General features: G+C 40.0%; 2 protein-coding genes across 6 annotated transcripts in view; both read left to right on the top strand.

Annotated features, from left to right (window-relative positions):
- Positions 1–19,403, top strand: part of stpg1 (sperm tail PG-rich repeat containing 1) — a 31,394-nt gene that overhangs the window by 6,690 nt on the left and 5,301 nt on the right. For all 4 annotated transcript variants that reach the window (XM_062962355.1, XM_062962358.1, XM_062962356.1 and 1 more), the window contains exons 4-7: positions 4,391–4,492; positions 7,995–8,168; positions 12,041–12,152; positions 13,853–14,024. In XM_062962355.1, the coding sequence (XP_062818425.1) occupies positions 4,391–4,492; positions 7,995–8,168; positions 12,041–12,152; positions 13,853–14,024 (560 nt within the window). The remainder of the gene's footprint in view (positions 1–4,390; positions 4,493–7,994; positions 8,169–12,040; positions 12,153–13,852; positions 14,025–19,403) is intronic.
- LOC134293760 (uncharacterized) lies at positions 4,506–5,750 on the top strand. Of its 2 annotated transcripts, none has more exons than XM_062962360.1 (2): positions 4,506–4,771; positions 4,808–5,750. In XM_062962360.1, exons 1-2 carry the CDS (start codon positions 4,560–4,562, stop codon positions 5,295–5,297), a joined length of 702 nt encoding a protein of 233 aa, XP_062818430.1. In that variant the 5' UTR covers positions 4,506–4,559; the 3' UTR covers positions 5,298–5,750. The 2 variants fall into 2 exon arrangements, with proteins under 2 accessions (XP_062818430.1, XP_062818429.1); XM_062962359.1 differs by having other exon boundaries at positions 4,506–4,807; positions 4,844–5,750.

Here is a 19,403-nt window from a genome sequence, read left to right as displayed (position 1 = left end):
CGAAATTTGACAACACAACCCATCATCCACGCCTCTAGGTTGATACAACAAAAAGAAAAGAAAAATAAAGTCCTAATTAGAGAGAGAAGAATAATTGCTTTTATCCAATTGCTGCCAGTTAGAAGACTAAGCTCCTCCAACTTGGTCTCCTAGCAACCCAATAAAAATAATAAAAAACACTAAAAAGTAATACAATAAAATACTATAATAACAGAAAATAACTCAAAATAATACAAGAAAATAATAAAATATAATAAATAAAAATATAACTTACAATAAAATTAATAAAAAATTGCAAATAACGGCAAATAAAAATTACACAACAATTTTTAACCAATACCACCACCACTTTGCCACAGCAACGCGTGGCCGGGCACAGCTTGTATACATATAATATTGATAATAATATTATAATGTAATACAATATAACACTAATAATAATAATACCATATAATAATATTAATTATATATTCTATATTACATATAATATTACAGTATAGTGGTATAGTTCAATATAGTAATATATAATGCTAATATTGTGCTATGCTAATAATATAATATATTGTATGTACATATAATTTGTAAGCCACTCTGAGTCCCCTTTGGGGTGAGAAGGGCGGGAAATAAATGTAGTAAATAAATGCAGTAAATAAATAAATAATAAATAGACTTAGGCTCGCCCAAAGTCTGAAATGACTTGAAGGCACACAACAACAACAACAACAACAACAACAACAACAATCCTAATTAACTTGACTAACTCATTGGCCAGAAGCAGGACCACTCTTCCCATTGAAATCCTGATCAATGTATGTTGGTTAAAATTGTTTTTATTTTTAAATATTGTATTGTTCTTTCATTGGTCTTGTTGTAGTAGTAGTTGTTGTTGTTGTTGTTTTTGCACTACAAATAAGATATGTGCAGTGTGCATCGGAATTTGTTTGTTTGTTTGTTTTTTTTCCAAAGGATAATCCGGCCCCTCAACATTCTGAAGGATTGTGGACTGGCCCTCGGCTTAAAAAGTTTGGGGACCCCTGGAATAGGGTATATAGCAACCCCCCCCCTTTCCATTGGCTGGTTGTTGGGTTTTCCAGCCAAATCCCTGGGCATGGATCCAAGCGTCTCCACAGGACAGGCATCTCCTCCGCACAGCTGGAACAGCAGCCCTGTTCCTGGGTTCTCAAAGGCATGGCCAGAAGAGACAACAATTGAGGGACGCCTGCAGTCTTCCCTACAATGGGCTCCTTGTGTCTCTCCCGAAAAAGGTTCCTGCTTCATGATTCCAGCAGGCCCCGAGCCAAGCCACAAGGGAGAGGAAGGTTTGGCCACGTTCCGGATTATCCCTAGAGAACACCTGCTTTCCCCCAAACTCTGAAGGCAAAGAGACGGAGCGTTGCATTTGACCGCAGGGTTCCGTCCTGGGCCCGGTTCTGTTCAACATCTTTATTAACGACTTAGACGAAGGGTTAGAAGGCACGATCATCAAGTTTGCAGATTTATTATGATTTATTTACAGTATTTATATTCCGCCCTTCTCACCCCGAAGGGGACTCAGGGCGGATCACATTACACATATAGGCAAACATTCAATGCCTTTTAACATAGAACAAAGACAAACAAACATAGGCTCCGAGTGGCCTCGAACTCATGACCTCCTGGTCAGAGTGATTCAATGCAGTTAATTGCAGCTGGCTTGCTCTCCCGCCTGCGCCACAGCCTGGGCCCAAACTGGGAGGGATAACCAACACTTCAGAAGAAAGGAGCAGAACACAAAACGATCTTGACAGATTAGAGAGATGGGCCGAAACTAACAAAATGAAGTTCAACAGGGACAAATGCAAGATACTTCATTTCGGCAGAAAAAATGGAATGCAAAGATACAGAATGGGGGACTGGCTCGATAGCAGTACGTGTGAAAAAGACCTTGGAGTCCTCATGGACAACAAGTTAAACATGAGCCAACAATGTGATGCGGCGGCGAAAAAAGCCAACGGGATTCTGGCCTGCATCAATAGGGGTATAGCATCTAGATCCAGGGAAGTCATGCTATTCTGCCTTTGTCAGACCACACCTGGAAGACTGTGTCCAATTCTGGGTACCTCAATTGAAGGGAGATGTTGACAAGCTGGAAGGGCAACTAAAATGATTAAGGGTCTGGAGAACAACCTCTACGAGGAGTGGCTTAAAGAACTGGGCATGTTTAGCCTGCAGAAGAGAAGGCTAAGAGGAGACATGATACCCATGTACAAATACGTGAAGGGAAGTCAGAGGGAGGAGGGAGCAAGCTTGTTTTCTGCTGGAGACCAGGATGTGGAATGATGGCTTCAAACTACAGGAAAGGAGATTCCACCTGAACATTAGGAAGAACTTCCTCACTGTGAGAGCTGTTCAGCAGTGGAACTCTCTGCCTCGGAGTGTGGTGGAGGCTCCTTCTTTGGAGGCTTTTAAGCAGAGGCTGGATGGCCGTCTGTCGGGGGTGCTTTGAATGCGATTTCCTGCTTCTTGGCAGAATGGGGTTGGACTGGATGGCCCATGAGGTCTCTTCCAACTCTACTATTCTATGATTCTATGACCCATCTAGAGACTTTGCAAAGAATCACGAAAAATGTAAAAGGGTGCCATGATCCACGACAAAAAGCTTCATGTCCCTAAAGGAGATCTGTATTTAGCTCCAGACATTGTTCAATGTCATTTTTGGACACTATTTTGGCCATTTTTGGCATAACCTATACTGTAGGGATTTGGGAGAGGTAGGAGATTGGTTTGCTACAGTTCAGCATAGTTTTGGTCCATGATCTTGACCTCTCGCTTCTTGGACCTGAGAGCAACCGCAAAAGGAGATTCTTGGTCATTTAGCGAGAATTTAAAGTTGTGCCCCATTGTTGTTGTTTTTCTTTTTAGATAGAAAACCTACCTAGAACTAGTTCTGACATTTAAATAGATGTACACACACATTGAGTCAGGGAGGGGTGTGGCACCTTGAAATCATACACTCTGCCCACACACTGAAATGGTTCAGGCCAAATCCGATATACATTTGGGATTAGCCGAGAAATGGGTTCATCCCTCCGCGTCTCTCTTGCCGTGCTGCTGCGCAGACACCGGAGGAATCTAATCCTCCCTTTTCGGCCCATTTTGTTTTGCCTGCAACTTGAGACGCCCCATTAAAATGAGATTATTTTGATTCTGAAACAAGCCAAGAGGCTGCTTGGCATACAGTGACAATTGACGAAAACCAGTCAAACATTCAGAGGCTTAAGGAATGGGAGGGTGAGTTGTGAAGCCATTGTGTTGCTCTCCACCCACGAGGTCACATTCATGTCATCCCTATCCTTCAGCGTTGGATGGAGGAAAACATGTCCTCATGTTGACATGAAGTGAACCTGTGACCAAGATAAGGGAAATCTTGACCCATTGAAAGAATAGGTTTTAGTCCGAAATCAACACCAAAGACCTGTAGTGTAACGCTAGGCCATGATCACCACCTGTTTGTATAACTGCATTTGTTGTAGCTTAGCCATCATGGCCTGTATTCCGTCAAGAGATGGAGTTGGAAACTGATGCTGCTGCGGATTTTGCAGACATTTCTGCCCCGGACCGGGGCCCCTTGGCCTTGCAGCCGCCTGATGTGGTTGTGCCAGAGGAACCGCTAATTGGCGAACATTCCGATGTCTCCTCATTGTTACCTACTTACACCAGATTTTGTTGACTTGGGTGAAGATGAGACTTTTAATCGGAAGGAATTTGTTACAAAAGATAGGAGCAGGAGAGAGGGAGTGAGACGGAGTCGAAGGTTAGCTCTCAAGTTGGATAATGGCTAACTTTCCCATGGGAAGTTTTGTGGGTCCTATACTCCTTAATCTTGCAGATTTGGGATTCTTTTAAAAGTGCCCCTCACTGTATTCTCGTTGCGGTGTCAACTTTGCCTTTCCTCAGAAGAAGTTCCAGTTTCCAGCTCCTTGCCTTGTCTCCTGAATCCGTGCTGAGTTCCCAGTCCCAGGCGAGCCGCGCCATGCCGCGATACCTGAGTAGACCTTGCCTTGTACCAAGTTTTCATTGTTCCTAAACCGAGATTGACTCTGCTTTGTTTACCTTGCTTTCGTGGTCCTGCTACGGGACTTTTTGCAGGGGCATGTTCCTGCTATTGTTTCATGGACAGACTTTGATTTCTTGGAGAAAACTATCGAGTTTTCACTTGTGGATTACAATTTGGACATTTCTGGACTCATTCTGAACTACAATAGACTATATATTAAGGACTATTTCTTATTCTGACTTTCTGCCTTAATTCCGCATACTTTTGTTTGTTGCAGCCACTTTTCCAGCTTTAGTAGAAGAACCCATGTTGTTCCTCTTGTGGTTATATGTGTTTCTGTTCTTCTCTTCCCAGAATGAAAATCCAGGTCCAGGGTGCTATAATGTCGCCAAACAATTGCCAATTCAAAACAATGTCTCCCAGTCCCTAAAAGGAACTTGTTTTTTCCCTTCATTGGTAAGTGAAAGGGCTCATATTATATATGTATCTGTTGTGACTCAGCTAGAGCCTCAGAGTGACTCTGATGGGGATTATGGAATTCAGGTTCAAGACGATGGGAATCAGGTTCAAGATGACTCTGATGGGAATTATGGGATTCAAGTTCAAGATGATGGGATTCAGGTTCAAGATGACTCTGATGGGGATTATGGGATTCAGGTTCAAGACGATGGGATTCAGGTTCAAGATGACTCTGATGGGGATTATGGGATTCAGGTTCAAGACGATGGGATTCAGGTTCAAGATGACTCTGATGGGGATTATGGGATTCAGGTTCAAGATGACTCTGATGGGAATTATGGGATTCAGGTTCAAGACGATGGGATTCAGGTTCAAGATGACTCTGATGGGGATTATGGGATTCAAGTTCAAGACGATGGGATTCAGGTTCAAGATGACTCTGATGGGAATTATGGGATTCAGGTTCAAGACGATGGGATTCAGGTTCAAGATGACTGATGGGAATTATGGGATTCAGGTTCAAGACGATGGGATTCAGGTTCAAGATGACTCTGATGGGAATTATGGGATTCAGGTTCAAGACGATGGGATTCAGGTTCAAGATGACTCTGATGGGGATTATGGGATTCAGGTTCAAGACGATGGGATTCAGGTTCAAGATGACTCTGATGGGGATTATGGGATTCAGGTTAAAGACGATGGGATTCAGGTTCAAGATTCCTCTGATGGGGATTATGGGATTCAGGTTCAAGATGATGGGATTCAGGTTCAAGATGACTCTGATGGGGATTATGGGATTTAGGTTCAAGGCGATGGGATTCAGGTTCAAGATGACTCTGATGGGGATTATGGGATTCGGGTTCAAGATGATGGGATTCAGGTTCAAGATGACTCTGATGGGGATTATGGGATTTAGGTTCAAGACGATGGGATTCAGGTTCAAGATTCCTCTGATGGGAATTATGGGATTCAGGTTCAGTGTGTTCCTGCTGTGGAAGATGAGGAACAGGGAAGCTTTCCCACGGCAGGGAATGGTGTTGATGATACTGAAGCTAGCCAGGTGCAAATTGACTCTGGAAGGGAGGACAGTTCTCAGTCTGATAGCATGAAGGCAGACACTAATGCTAACAAGCTGTCTGGCCTTGACAAAACGGAATCTCTAGATCGAGCTGGCCGTTTGGAATTCAGGGTTCGCAGGAGTGTTAGAATAGCAAACAAGAGGGAGGTCAGGGGCCAAAGAAATGCTTTCATGCTATGCAAATTAAAACAGTGTGCTGAGAGAGAAACCTTTGTCAAAGCAACTTCTCACTCAAGTCAAGAAGCAAGCTCTCGCTTTCCTGGATTATCTTGTAGCCTTTGTGTGTTCATGTTCATGGGACTTTCTCATGCAATAATGGGACCTTGTTTTATGCCTTATGTTTTCTTCAATTATTCTCTAAAGCAGGGGTCCCCAAACTAAGGCCCGGGGGCCGGATGCAGCCCTCCAAGGTCATTTATCTGGCCCCCGCCCTCATTTATAATATAATATTTTTATATCCGTTTTAATAATATAATATATTGTATATACATATGATATTGATAATAATATCATTTTATACAATATAATACTAATAATAATACCATATAATATTAATTATGTGTTATATATTACATATAATATTACAGTATAGTGATATAGTTCAATATAGTAATATGTAATGCTAATATTGTGCTATGCTAATAATATTGCTAATAATAATATGCTAATAATGTGCTATGCTATATTGTATGTACATACAGCTGCTCTGAGTTCCCTTTGGGGTGAGAAGGGTGGGATATAAATGTAGTAAATAAATGTAGTAAAGGAATAAATAAATAATTTTGGACTTAAGCTCGCCCAAAGTCTGAAATGACTTGAAGACACACAACAACAACAACAACAATCCTAATTAACCTGACTATCTCATTGGCCAGAAGCAGGCCCACACTTCCTATTGAAATCCTGATAGGTTTATGTTGGTTAAAATTATTTTCATTTTTAAATATTGTATTGCTCTTTCATTGTTATTGTTGTTGTTTTGCACTGCAAATAAGATATGTGCAGTGTGCATAGGAATTTGTTCGGGTTTTTTTCCCAAATGATAATTCGGCCCCTCAACAGTCTGAAGGATTGTGGACCGGCCCTCTGCTTTACAAGTTTGAGGACCCCTGCTCTAAAGCCTTGTTTTGCAACAATCTTTTGCAACTTTACTTTTGCTTTTTAAGGACTATTTATTTCCTATCTATATCTATATCTATAATAAAAGTCAATGTTTGTTTGCGAGTATGTGGCAGCGTTCTGATTGGCTCCCACTTTCACAGACAACTGTGACCGCCACGAATGACGGACCTGGCCCAAACTTGGCACACATAACCCCCATGACCCATTTTATGTCCTGGTGCCGTTTGGGGGATGATGGGCCATGGAGGATGGGATTTGCAGTACTTTTAATTGCTTTGCCTTCCACAGACCACTGCGATGCCCACCAGTCACGTAACTGGACAAAACTTGGCACGCAGAACTTCCATGACCCCCTTTATATCCTGGGGCAGTTTGGGGAAGGACAGACCAAGAATTATGGGACTTCCAGTACCTTCACCCACTTCTAGAGTCCACTGCAACAACTACACCAATTTTGGCACACAGATGCTATGTACCCCACTTTACACCCTGATGTGGTGTGGGGGAGGATGGACCATGGATGATGGGATCTGCAGTACTTTCAAATGTTTTCCCTTCCGCTGTCCACTGTTACTCTATCCAATGACGCATCATAACCATACTTCACACATATGCCCCACATGACCCTCCTGCAGTTTGAGGGTCAACAGACCAAGGATGATGGGATTTACAGTACCTTCACTCACTTCCTGAGACCACAGCAACCCACAACAATGACTGATGAAGACAAAACTTGCCACACATACTCCCTTTCACCCACTTTACATCCTGATGTGGTTTGGGGGACAACGGACCATGGATGATGGGATTTGCAATACCTTCACTCACTTCCTGAGATCACTGCAACTGCCACAAACGACACAACTGAACCAAACTCAGCACACATATCCCAGATGACACACTTTACACCCTGCAGCAGTTTGGGGGAGGATGGACAAAGGATTATGGGATTTGCAGTACCTTCACCCAAATTGCCTCCCACTGAAAACCCCATCAGCCACAGATCTGCACAAATGGGCCCATTCAAAATATCCAAAACAACTCAATGCCGCCTACGAATAACCCGGGCACCGCCGGGTCCCCAAGCTAGTTTCCTAATAAACTACAAAAATACCTGTATGCAGCCTGGTGTATTTAGGAAGGGGAAGCTAACCTGAGGTGTGACAGTATCAAGCTGGCATTTTGGCAACATGGGATGCTATTGCAGTTTGTGCTCATAGCGGATGGAGTACTGCATACGCAAATGTGGAAAAAATTGCAGTTTTGGATGCAAACCAGCCGATGTTGTCTTCTTTGCAGAGCAGCCGCATCGCCCGCCAGAGGATCCCCAGCTACCCTGCTTCCAACGCCTACAACCTCCCTCCTACATTGCAGTCCAAGCAAGACTTCAGCCTGGGATATTCCAGCATGTTTCAGCAACCGATTGCTAGGAAAATATACAAACGACCCACCCCTGCGCCCAACCAATACAATGTAAGGCTATGGTTTGAAATAGAGGTGTGCTGCTCCCGGGCCTCCAAAATCTGTACAAAATGTACAAAAAAAAGCCCAGACTTGTGTCCTTGTCTCTTTTTCGGACAGTGTTGACATTGCCTTTGTCCCAAAGCCGTGCTCTGCTGTGCAGGGCATTATTACTGCCTGTCATCCACACCCTGACAAAAATACTAGCTTCTGTTGAAGAATATAAATAGGCTTTCTCCTGGGAAGAAGCTCCTCCGGTTAATCACAAATGTGTGATTTACACTTTGAGATGATGCATAAGTGTTGTTGAAGCCAAGCAGGAAATGATCCATTTGGAAAAGCAGACAGAGGCAGTAACTAAGGGTCATGGACAAATGCAAGTAGAATTTGGAAAGGAATTAAGGTCTTAGGTTTGCGGTCTGTAGTCAGGCTCAATGGTAATGATAATAACAACAACAACAACAACAACAACAACAACAACCATTTATTGCATTTGCATCCCGCCTTTTGTCCAGAATGAACTCTGTATAATATTGATTATTTATTTAGTTGTTGCTTTTATTTATTTTATGTCTCTTTTCCCCCAGTAGGAAGCAATAATAATAATAATAATAATAATAATAATAATAATAATAATAATAATAATAACAACAACAACCATTTATTGCATTTGCATCCTGCCTTTTGTCCAGAATGAACTCTGTATAATATTGATTATTTATTTAGTTGTTGCTTTTATTTATTTTATGTCTCTTTTCCCCCAGTAGGAAGCAATAATAATAATAATAATAATAATAATAATAATAATAATAATAATAATAACAACAACAACAACAACCATTTATTGCATTTGCATCCTGCCTTTTGCACAGAATGAACTCCATATAATATTGATTATTTATTTAGTTGCTTTTATTTATTGTATGTCTCTTTCCCCCCAGTAGGAAGCAATAACAACAACAACAACAATAATAATAATAACCATTTATTGCATTTGCATCCTGCCTTTTGCACAGAATGAACTCTGTATAATATTGATTATTTATTTAGTTGTTGCTTTTATTTATTGTATGTCTCTTTTCCCCCAGTAGGAACCAATAATAATAATAATAATAATAATAATAATAATAATAATAATAACCATTTATTGCATTTGCATCCTGCCTTTTGCCCAGAATGAACTCCATATAATATTGATTATTTATTTAGTTGTTGCTTTTATTTATTTTATGTCTCTTTTCCCCCAGTAGGAGGCAATAATAATAATAATAATAATAATAATAATAATAACGACAACCATTTATTGCATTTGCATCCTGCCTTTTGCACAGAATGAACTCTGTATAATATTGATTATTTATTTAGTTGTTGCTTTTATTTATTGTATGTCTCTTTCCCCCCAGTAGGAACTAATATAATAATAATAATAATAATAATAATAATAATAATAATAATAATAATACATCACACAGTCCTAAATGCTTGGGAAGTATTAGACTTGTGATTTTGTGATACGAAATCCAGCATATCTATCTTGTTTGCTGTGTCATACTATGTCGTTTTGTCAATAATAATAATAATAATAATAACCATTTATTGCATTTGCATCCTGCCTTTTGCCCAGAATGAACTCTGTATAATATTGATTATTTATTTAGTTGTTGCTTTTATTTATTGTATGTCTCTTTTCCCCAGTAGGAACCAATAATAATAATAATAATAATAATAATAATAATAATACATTATACATCACACAGTCCTAAAAGCTTGGGAAGTGTTCGACTTGTGATTTTTTGATATGAAATCCAGCATATATATATCGTTTGCTGTGTCATACTATGTCTTTGTGTTAATAATAATAATAATAATAATAATAATAATAATAATAATACATTATATATCACACAATCCTAAAAGCTTGGGAAGTGTTCAACTTGTGATTTTGTGATACGAAATCCAGCATATATATATTGTTTGCTGTGTCATACTATGTCATTGTGTCAATGATGATGATGATGATTCCAGCATATCTATCTTGTTTGCTGTGTCATAATAAAATAATAATAATAATAATAATAATAATAATAATAATAATAATAATAATATGTATTGCAAGTGTATGCCACCTTTTCCCCAGAATTCGACCCAGATAATATCTATTTTTCGTATTCTTATTGTTGTTGCTGCATTTGTATGTCTCCTTTTTCCTGGTTTGGTGAGGCCCCAGCTCATTTTGGCAAAGAAAGCCTTGAAAAACTACAACTTCCAGGATTCCCGAGCATTGCGCCATAGCCGTTAAAGTGATGCCAGATGCATTGATTCAACATTGTATGAGATGCACCTTTGGAAAGTATCTCTGTTACCTTTCCTACCATCTGCTTTAGGACGGTAGACAAATCCATCCCAAATTCTGCATCACGCTTTGATCTCTCAGTGATGTCATTTATGAGCAAGGACGTGAGCATGATTCATTGTGACAGCTAATTGGTACCTGGCTCCTTTATGGATTAGAAATCATCATTCTTTTTTCTTTCTTTCTTTTTTATGTTAAAAAAAGAATTTATTATGGAGTGAAACCAGCAGTTTCGCCTCTCCCTTGGGGTAGGGCCAGGTTGAGGACACGCCGAGGCCCAGAGCTATTTCCAGCTTAAAATTATCCCCAAAATGCCTATTATTCTTCCTCAATCTTCAGAATCTCCTTGTCAACTGAGACCCTAAACCGCACTTACTGTATATATTTCAGTATAAGCCTAGTTTTTCAGCCCTTTTTTAGGACTGGAAAAAACCCTCCTCGGCTTATACTCGGGTGGGCTTATATTCAGGTTGGCTTATACTCAAGTATATATGGTATATTTATTATTTTTCTCTATTATTCTTGGTATTGTTACATTTATTATTATACTCTATTAATTATTATTTTACTCTATTATTCTTGTTACTTTTACATTTATTTTACTCTATTTTTATTATTAATAATACAGTAGAGTCTCACTTATCCAAGACTCGCTTATCCAACATTCTGGATTATCCAACGCATTTTTGTAGTCAATGTTTTCAATATATCGTGATATTTTGGTGCTAAATTCATAAATACAGTAATTACTACATAGCATTACCGCGTATTGAACTACTTTTTCTGCCAAATTTGTTGTCTAACATGATGTTTTGGTGCTTAATTTGTAAAATCATAACCTAATTTGATGTTTAATAGGCTTTTCCTTAATGCCTCCTTATTATCCAACATATTCGCTTATCCAACATTCTGCCGGCCCGTTTATGTTGGATAAGTGAGATTCTACTGTACGTTTATTATTTTACTCTATTATTACATTTATTATTTTATTGCATTTATTATTATTATTATTACAGTAGAGTCTCACTTATCCAAGCTAAATGGGCCGGCAGAAGCTTGGATAAGCGAATATCTTGGATAATAAGTAGGAAGATGAAAGAAGATGAAAATAATGATTTAATCAGAGTTGAACAGTCATATCCTAAATTACAGTTTGATGTAAAGATTGAGGACGCAAGGGTTGAGGACTCAAGCGGCAGAGTTTTGTGGGGACGGAGTTGTCAAGCTCTTTCATTGCTATGATAAGTGCCTAGATTTGAATGGTGACTATGTTGAGAAGTGGTATTTGGGTCTGGCTTTCAACTGCATGTGGTAAATGTTTTCTCCTATATTTTGTTAATTTTTAATTCCAAAACGTAACCTACTTTCTGGATAACCCTCGTACAAGACCCAGTCTCATTTTTGGGCACAGATGGTAGTTGAGACTCCTAGCAGCACCTAGGCTTAAATATTCCTATTTGTTTGTTTGTTTGTTTGTTTCACTCTGCTGGAAAAGTCAGTTTGTCGCAACACTCTGCATCTTCGCACACAGGTCTCCTTGGACTTCTGCCGGCAGAGGAGCCACACGGGAGTCAAATCGGTGTTCACCTCCAAAACCCAAAGGTCACTGACGTTCCTTGGGAAAGAGCGAGTCCCTTCACCCTGTAAGTCAGTGGTTCCCAAACTTATTTGGCCTGCCACACCCTTCCCAGAAAAAATATTACTCAGCGCCCTCTGAAAAGGGGGCGTGGCTTAGAGGGGCGGGTGTGGCTCCTGCTCCTGCCTCTCCGCTAGTCCAAGATGCAGGGCTGGGAGGGAGAGGTGGGCGGGGCCACAAATGGACAGCCAGGACTGGGTTGGGCGGAGTTACGAGCTCTGAGGCAGGGCTGAGCTTGTATCCCTGTCCTGGACACAGGGGGTGGGGCTAGAGGAGGGGGCGGGGCCTCTTCCCAAGTGCCTGACGGGGCTGAACCTCTATACCCTGTTACCAGGTGAGAGTATAGTGGAATCAGTAGCATCCAGATAACACCATGTGCAAAAGACTCAGACCAGGCAGAGGAATTGAAAAGAACAAAGGAAACTTTACTCTTGCTCGTTGAGTAGAAATACAAAACAGTTCTGCAATCGTACAATGTCCATGTAGTTGCATAAGATCAATAACTAATCAATCAGCATCAATATATACAGCATAGCATATTCAAAACTACTACTTGACCGTAGCTAGAGAGCCTTGTCTTTTTCTGTGCTCTCCCTCCAAGCTCAAATTCCAACTGACGTTCTCAGCCACCTGCCATCAAACAGATACATTGTTTTAGGTGTGGCCTTGCCTCTGCAAAAAGGCTGAGCTCTTTTGCAGAGTTCCCTTTGCAAACCAACTTTGCAAGGATTTCTTTACACACACACATAGCAATTTGGCGCAATATACCCCGCCCCCATGTTCTGACAAGCGTCTCAGGAGAGGTATAGAGGCTCAGCCCTGTCTCATGCTCTTGGGAAGAGGCCCCGCCCCCGCCCCAGCCCCAGCCCTGCCCTTTAGTCCTAAAAGGCCTCTCAGGAGAAATATAGAGGCTCAGCCCTGTCTCGGGCTATTGGAAGGAGGCCCCGCCCCCTTCCCTAGCTCCGCCCTCTGTGTCCCAACAAGTGCCTCAAGAGAAGTATAGATTCTCAGCCCTGTCTCAGGCTCTTGGGAAGAAGCCACACCCACTCCTCTAGCTCCGCCCCCTGTGTCTTAACAGGCACCTCAGGTGCTCAGCCCTGTCTCCAGCACTTGGGAAAAGGCCCCGCCCCTCCCCTGGCCCCGCCCCATGTCCTAATAGGTGCCATTACTGCCCCCCTGAATCTCTGCAGTGCCCACCAGGGGGCGGTAGCGCCCACTTTGGGAATCACTCATCTACATTGTAGAATGAATGCAGTTTCACACCATTTTCCTTGCTGTGTCTCAAGGATATGGGATTTTACCAAAGAGTGATGGGACCTTAACAAACTACAAATCCCAGGATCCTATCCCATTGAGCCCTGGCAGTTAATGTGATGTCAAACTGCATTGATTATCTCAACTTGGGATTGAACACGATAGAATTCACTTCTGGATCAATGTGCTTCCAGCAGGATAAAATAAGACAACTCCCATGGCTGAATGCTATGGGATCCTGGGGATTGTAAGTTTTGCAAAGTTGTTGGCCTCCTCTGAGAAAATGACAATGGCTGGAATTTCGTATTGAGCCATGAGGGTGAAAGTGGCATCAAACTGAATCAATTCTACAATGTACATGCACCCCAGGTCTGGCACTCTTTTCCACCCTGTTGTTAAAATTGGATTAGATTGGATTCTGTATTTCAACTGTGTGTTTTTGTATCGATGTAGGTCATTACCAAATTAAGGACTCCTTCATTCGCCAGGCGCCGACGGTGTTGGTGTCCTGCTTCAAGTCCAAAACGAGACGTGAAACCAAACCGGAAACCCTGGGACCCGGACCTGCAGCCTATCAGTGGCCGCCCGAAAGTCCAAGGACCGTGCCCGAAAGGTTCCCTGGACTGTGAGTCTCTGAATTGCTTTTGCAAAAGAAACTCCCCTTAAATAGGAGACAGACCACCTGCTTAGGAACGACAAAAACAAAACAAAAACATCCTTGTGATGCTTCACAAAGTTAACTTCTGATTTACAGTGTTTGCATTGTCCTGTCCTCATGGCCAGGTCTTGTAGTTTAAAAATGTCTTTTAAAAAAATAATTGGCAATTCTATGATATTTTGGCGGGACCAGAAGCCCTTCGTTTCAATAGCTTTGCTATTATCCATGCAAAGCTTGGAAATGTATTATCCATAGATACGGGCGTTGCACTTGACATATTTTAGGACTACCGTATTTCCCCAAAAAAAGACCAGATCTTATATCAATCTTTGCTTCCAAAGACACACCATAACTTATTTACATGGGATGTCTTATTTTTTCATGTACAACAATACATCTATTCATTTGCTGATATACAAAAAATCTACACATTCATGTGCATGAATCTCTGATGTTTACAAATACAGCAGAGTCTCATTTATCCAACATAAACGGGCCTTGCAGAACGTTGGAGACTCTACTGTGTGTGTGTGTGTGTGTGTGTGTGTGTGTGTGTGTGTGTGTGTATATATATATATATATATATATATATATAAAAGAGTGATGGCATCACGGCGACCCACAAAACAACAAAACTACAGGCCCCCCAACCTCGAAATTTGACAACACAACCCATCATCCACGCCTCTAGGTTGATACAACAAAAAGAAAAGAAAAATAAAGTCCTAATTAGAGAGAGAGGAATAATTGCTTTTATCCAGTTGCTGCCAGTTAGAAGGCTAAGCTCCTCCAACTTGGTCTCCTAGCAACCCAATAAAAAAATAATTAAAAACACTAAAAATTAATACAATAAAATACTATAATAACAGAAAATAACTAAAAATAATACAAGAAAATAATAAAATATAATAAATAAAAATATAACTTACAATAAAATTAATAAAAAATTGCAAATAACGTCAAATAAAAATTACACAACAATTTTTAACCAATACCACCACCACTTTGCCACAGCAACGCGTGGCCGGGCACAGCTAGTATATATATATAATAAAATATGATGTATACATTCAGTTATTCAGTTTTATCATATTTATTTATTGTATTGTATTGTTACAAGTGTTTTATGTAATTTTTGTATAGAATGTAATCAGGTCTTTTCAAGCCTGGTTGTTTGGCTTGGTGCTTTGATATGGCCTAAGGTTCTTCTTCTCATATATATATATATATATATATATATATATATACGCATGCTAGGGCTTATTTTCTGGCTAGGTCTTATTTTCAGAGAAAAGGGGTACGAAATAAGATTGAAAATACATTACTGCCTTAACTGCCTGACTCATGGCCCAATAAATCGATCAGTCAGTCCAGTCAATTTTATGGGGATGATCCTACGTTAAACAGCAGAGTCAAGTTGGCTTGAGATAAGATCTCCTCCTCTACATTCTTTCTTATTGCTTCAACGTTGGCTGGAAAACTGTACACATTCTTCTCCTTCTCTGTTTGGGGGTATCTTTACTACATCTCTTGCCCTTTCAATGCAAACTTTGCAGGGCGAAGAGGGCAGGAGGGTGAGCCGGTGCTGGGCCGTGCCCCATAAACCGAGGCACAATGAGGGAAGATGTAAATCAAACCTGACGGCACCGAGAACATCCATCTGGACTGGCAGATCATACCAGAACGATCAGCCCTTTCCCTGAGGTGGGAAAGAAAGCCATCCCGATCCCATTTATGTCAAGGTGATGAATGGCCTGGTGCCAGACGGATCAGGCAATGCCACCCACTTTCCGCACCAGTTTGTTCCGGATCGGCATCTGTCACTGCGTTCTTTTCTATTTTATTCTATTTTATTCTTGCTGCCGCACCCCAAAGGCCTTTGGAAGGCTGGTGATGAAACAAGAGCAGCAGTTGATGGACATAACATTCCCAAAGTGCCATCCGCCGGCAAAAAAATCTGTAATGATAAACCCGGTTAACCAAGGAACTAGGTTACTGGCAAACCTGCTGCGATGTGACCCTGTTTCCCCGAAAATAAGCCAGGAAATAAGCTCCAGCATGGTTTTATTTTTCATAGGTAAAGTAAAAAGTTTCCTCTAGTTGTGTCCGACTCTGGGGTTTGGTGCTCATCTCCATTTCTAAGCTGAAGAGCCGGCGTTGTCCATAGACACCTCCGAGGTCATGTGGCCATTGGCATGACTGCATGGAGCGCTGTTACCTTCCTATTGATCTACTCACATTTGCATGTTTCTGAGCTGCTAGGTTGACAGAAGCTGGGGCTAACAGCGGGTGCTCACTCCGCTCCCTGGTTTCGAACCTGCGACCTTTCAGTCTGTAAATTAATAATAATAATAATAATAATAATAATAATAATAATAATAATAATAACAACTTTATTCTTGTATCCCGCCCCATCTCCCCGGAGGGACTCGGAGCGGCTTACATGGGGCTATGCCCGGACACAACAGCACAAAATCAAAACAAAAACAATAAACATATCACCCAACAATAAAACATCAACATGGATAGAAACAGTCATAAAAGGTCAATATACAAAATAATGTTAAAATCTTGAGTTGGATCAAAAGATCTGGGCCAAGGTGCAGAAAAAATGTCAAGTCAAATGTCAAATTCAGCAGCTCAGCGCTTTAACATGGGTATTTTTCATATACAGTAGAGTCTCACTTATCCAAGCTATACAGGCCAACAGAAGCTTGGATAAGCGAATATGTTGGATAATAAGGAGGGATTAAGGAGAAGCCTATTAAACATCAAATTAGGTTATGATTTTACAAATTAAACACCAAAACATCATGTTTAACAACAAATTTGACAGAAAAAGTAGTTCAATATGCAGTAATGCTACATAGTAATGACTGTATTTACGAATTTAGCACCAAAATATCATGATGTCTTGAAAACATGGACTACAAAAATGCATTGGATAATCCAGAACGTTGGATAAGCGAGTGTTGGATAAGTGAGACTCTACTGTATGTCCAACATTAGAATCCATTCATCCAGAATCCTCAATAAATCTTTGTACAGGTCATGCAAAGTCCATGTTCTCATTCATTAAAAGCTTGCGTGCACAACCATGTCTGAAGAGCCGGCGTTGTCCGTAGACGCCTCCAAGGTCATGTTGCCATGTTGCAGTACCTATTGATCTACTCACATTTGCATGTTTCAGAACTGCTAGGTTGACAGAAGCTGGGGCTAACAGCGGGTGCTCACTCTGCTCCCCGAATTCGAACCTGCGACCTTTCAGTCCGCAAATTCAGCTGCTCAGCGCTTTAACACGGGTATTTTTCATATACCCCCAAAATAAACCCGAGTTAAGATCATCAGCCAGACGGAGTCATTGGCCAGTAGTATATTCATTGCAACACATGATGGAGATATTAAATCACAAAATAAAAAACCTACAGCTCATTAAAATGGTTAAAATTTCGAACCACCCAAAGGGACTTGTTGAAAGTTGAGAGGACTTTCCTGTCACCAAATTGTCTCCGCCTTGTCTCAGAAGAATTCTCAGATGTCTGTGGTATTTTCCTTAGCTAAGCCTTGACATTTGGGTTAGTACTAATATAATCCCTGCCTTGTCGTCATGGTAGAAAAGTGTCCTCCCTGTGGTTTGCAAGTGATTCCAAAGCCGGAGAGTGTAAATATTAAAAAGAGAAAATTGAGTGGACATGACCAAAGATGCATTTTGCATCCTATGGCAACTTAGGGAGTTGTAGTTTTACAAGATTCTTAACCTTCTCTGTCAAAGAGTGCTGGTGCCAAACAGCATTCATTCTTTCGAGTAGATGCACCCAAGGTCCTCCAATACAATTCATTTTTTTTTTTAAAAAATAATTTTTATTAAAGTTTTTCAAACTACAGTAGAGTCTCACTTATCCAAGCCTCGCTTATCCAAGCTTCTGGATTATCCAAGCCATTTTTGTAGTCAATGTTTTCAATATATTGTGATATTTTGGTGCCAAGTTCGTAAATACAGTAATTTCTACATAGCATTACTGTGTATTGAACTACTTTTTCTGTCAAATTTGTGGTATAACATGATGTTTTGGTGCTTAATTTGTAAAAGCATAACCTAATTTGATGTTTAATAGGCTTTTCCTTAATCCCGCCTTATTATCCAACATATTCGCTTATCCAACGTTCTGCCGGCCCGTTTATGTTGGATAAGTGAGACTCTACTGTACTTGTACATCGAAAGAGGGGGAACAATATTTATAGGAAAGTTTGGAAAAGATAGGTAAAACAATTTTGTCTATTGTTGTGTTTTATATTGCTTTTGTTTTTATTCGGGCTTGGCCCCATGTAAGCTGTCCTGAGTCCCCTTTGGGGAGGTAGAGGCGGGGTATAAAAATAAAGTTATTATTATTATTATTATTATTATTATTATTATTATTATTATTATTATTATTATTAAAAGACTAAAGAAAATTAAAAAAAAACACACACACACAATTACAGAAATTGAACTTCCGTTCAGCCCTTGTTCCTGTTCAAATTTCTTTTAATCTACTTCTTTTATATTCTCTCCCGTTTAGTTACAAAAAAGAAATCTTCAGTCCAATCAATTCTTCAAGGATTGTACTTTAAATTCATATATTCTTCAAATACCAACCAGTCCGTCTTCTTTAATCCCTTACCAGTATTTTTTTTCAAATACAGTAGAGTCTCACTTATCCAACATAAACGGGCCGGCAGAATGTTGGATAAGCGAATATGTTGGAAGGAGAGATTAAGAAAAAGCCTATTAAACATCAAATTAGGTGATGATTTTACAAATGAAGCACCAAAACATCATGTTATACAACAAATTTGACAGAAAAAGTAGTTCAATACACAGTAATGCTATGTAGTAATTACTGTATTTACAAATTTAGCACCAAAATATCACGATATATTGAAAACATTGACTACAAAAATGCGTTGGATAATCCAGAATGTTGGATAAGCGAGTCTTGGATAAGTGAGACTCTACTGTACTTGTACATCGAAAGAGGGGGTACAATATTTATAGGAAAGTTTGGAAAAGATAGGTAAAAGACTAAAGAAAATTAAAAAAAAATACACACACAATTACAGAAATTGAACTTCCGTTCAGCCCTTGTTCCTGTTCAAGTTTCTTTTAATCTACTTCTTTTATATTCTCTCCCATTTAGTTACAAAAAAGAAGTCTTCAATTCAATCAGTTCTTCAAGGATTGTATTTTAAATTCATATATTCTTCAAATAGCGACCAGTCCGTCTTCTTTATACCCTTACCAGTATTTTTTTTTCCAAATAATAAGTTAGCTGGTCCATGTCTTTTATCTCCCATCTATATATATAA

The sequence above is a fragment of the Anolis carolinensis genome, unplaced genomic scaffold (genome assembly GCF_035594765.1).
Source record: "Anolis carolinensis isolate JA03-04 unplaced genomic scaffold, rAnoCar3.1.pri scaffold_10, whole genome shotgun sequence".
Lineage (NCBI taxonomy): Eukaryota > Metazoa > Chordata > Lepidosauria > Squamata > Dactyloidae > Anolis > Anolis carolinensis.
Note: the sequence above shows the minus strand (reverse complement) of the source record. Positions and strands in the feature narration are given on the sequence as shown.

Bases quoted from the DNA above. Each gene is read 5' to 3' on its own strand.
- LOC134293760 (XM_062962360.1), top strand. From the start codon at position 4,560: ATGGGGATTATGGAATTCAGGTTCAAGACGATGGGAATCAGGTTCAAG. The intron at 4,772-4,807 runs GTTCAAGATGAC...TATGGGATTCAG, and splicing joins TTCAAGACGATGGGATTCAG to GTTCAAGATGACTCTGATGG.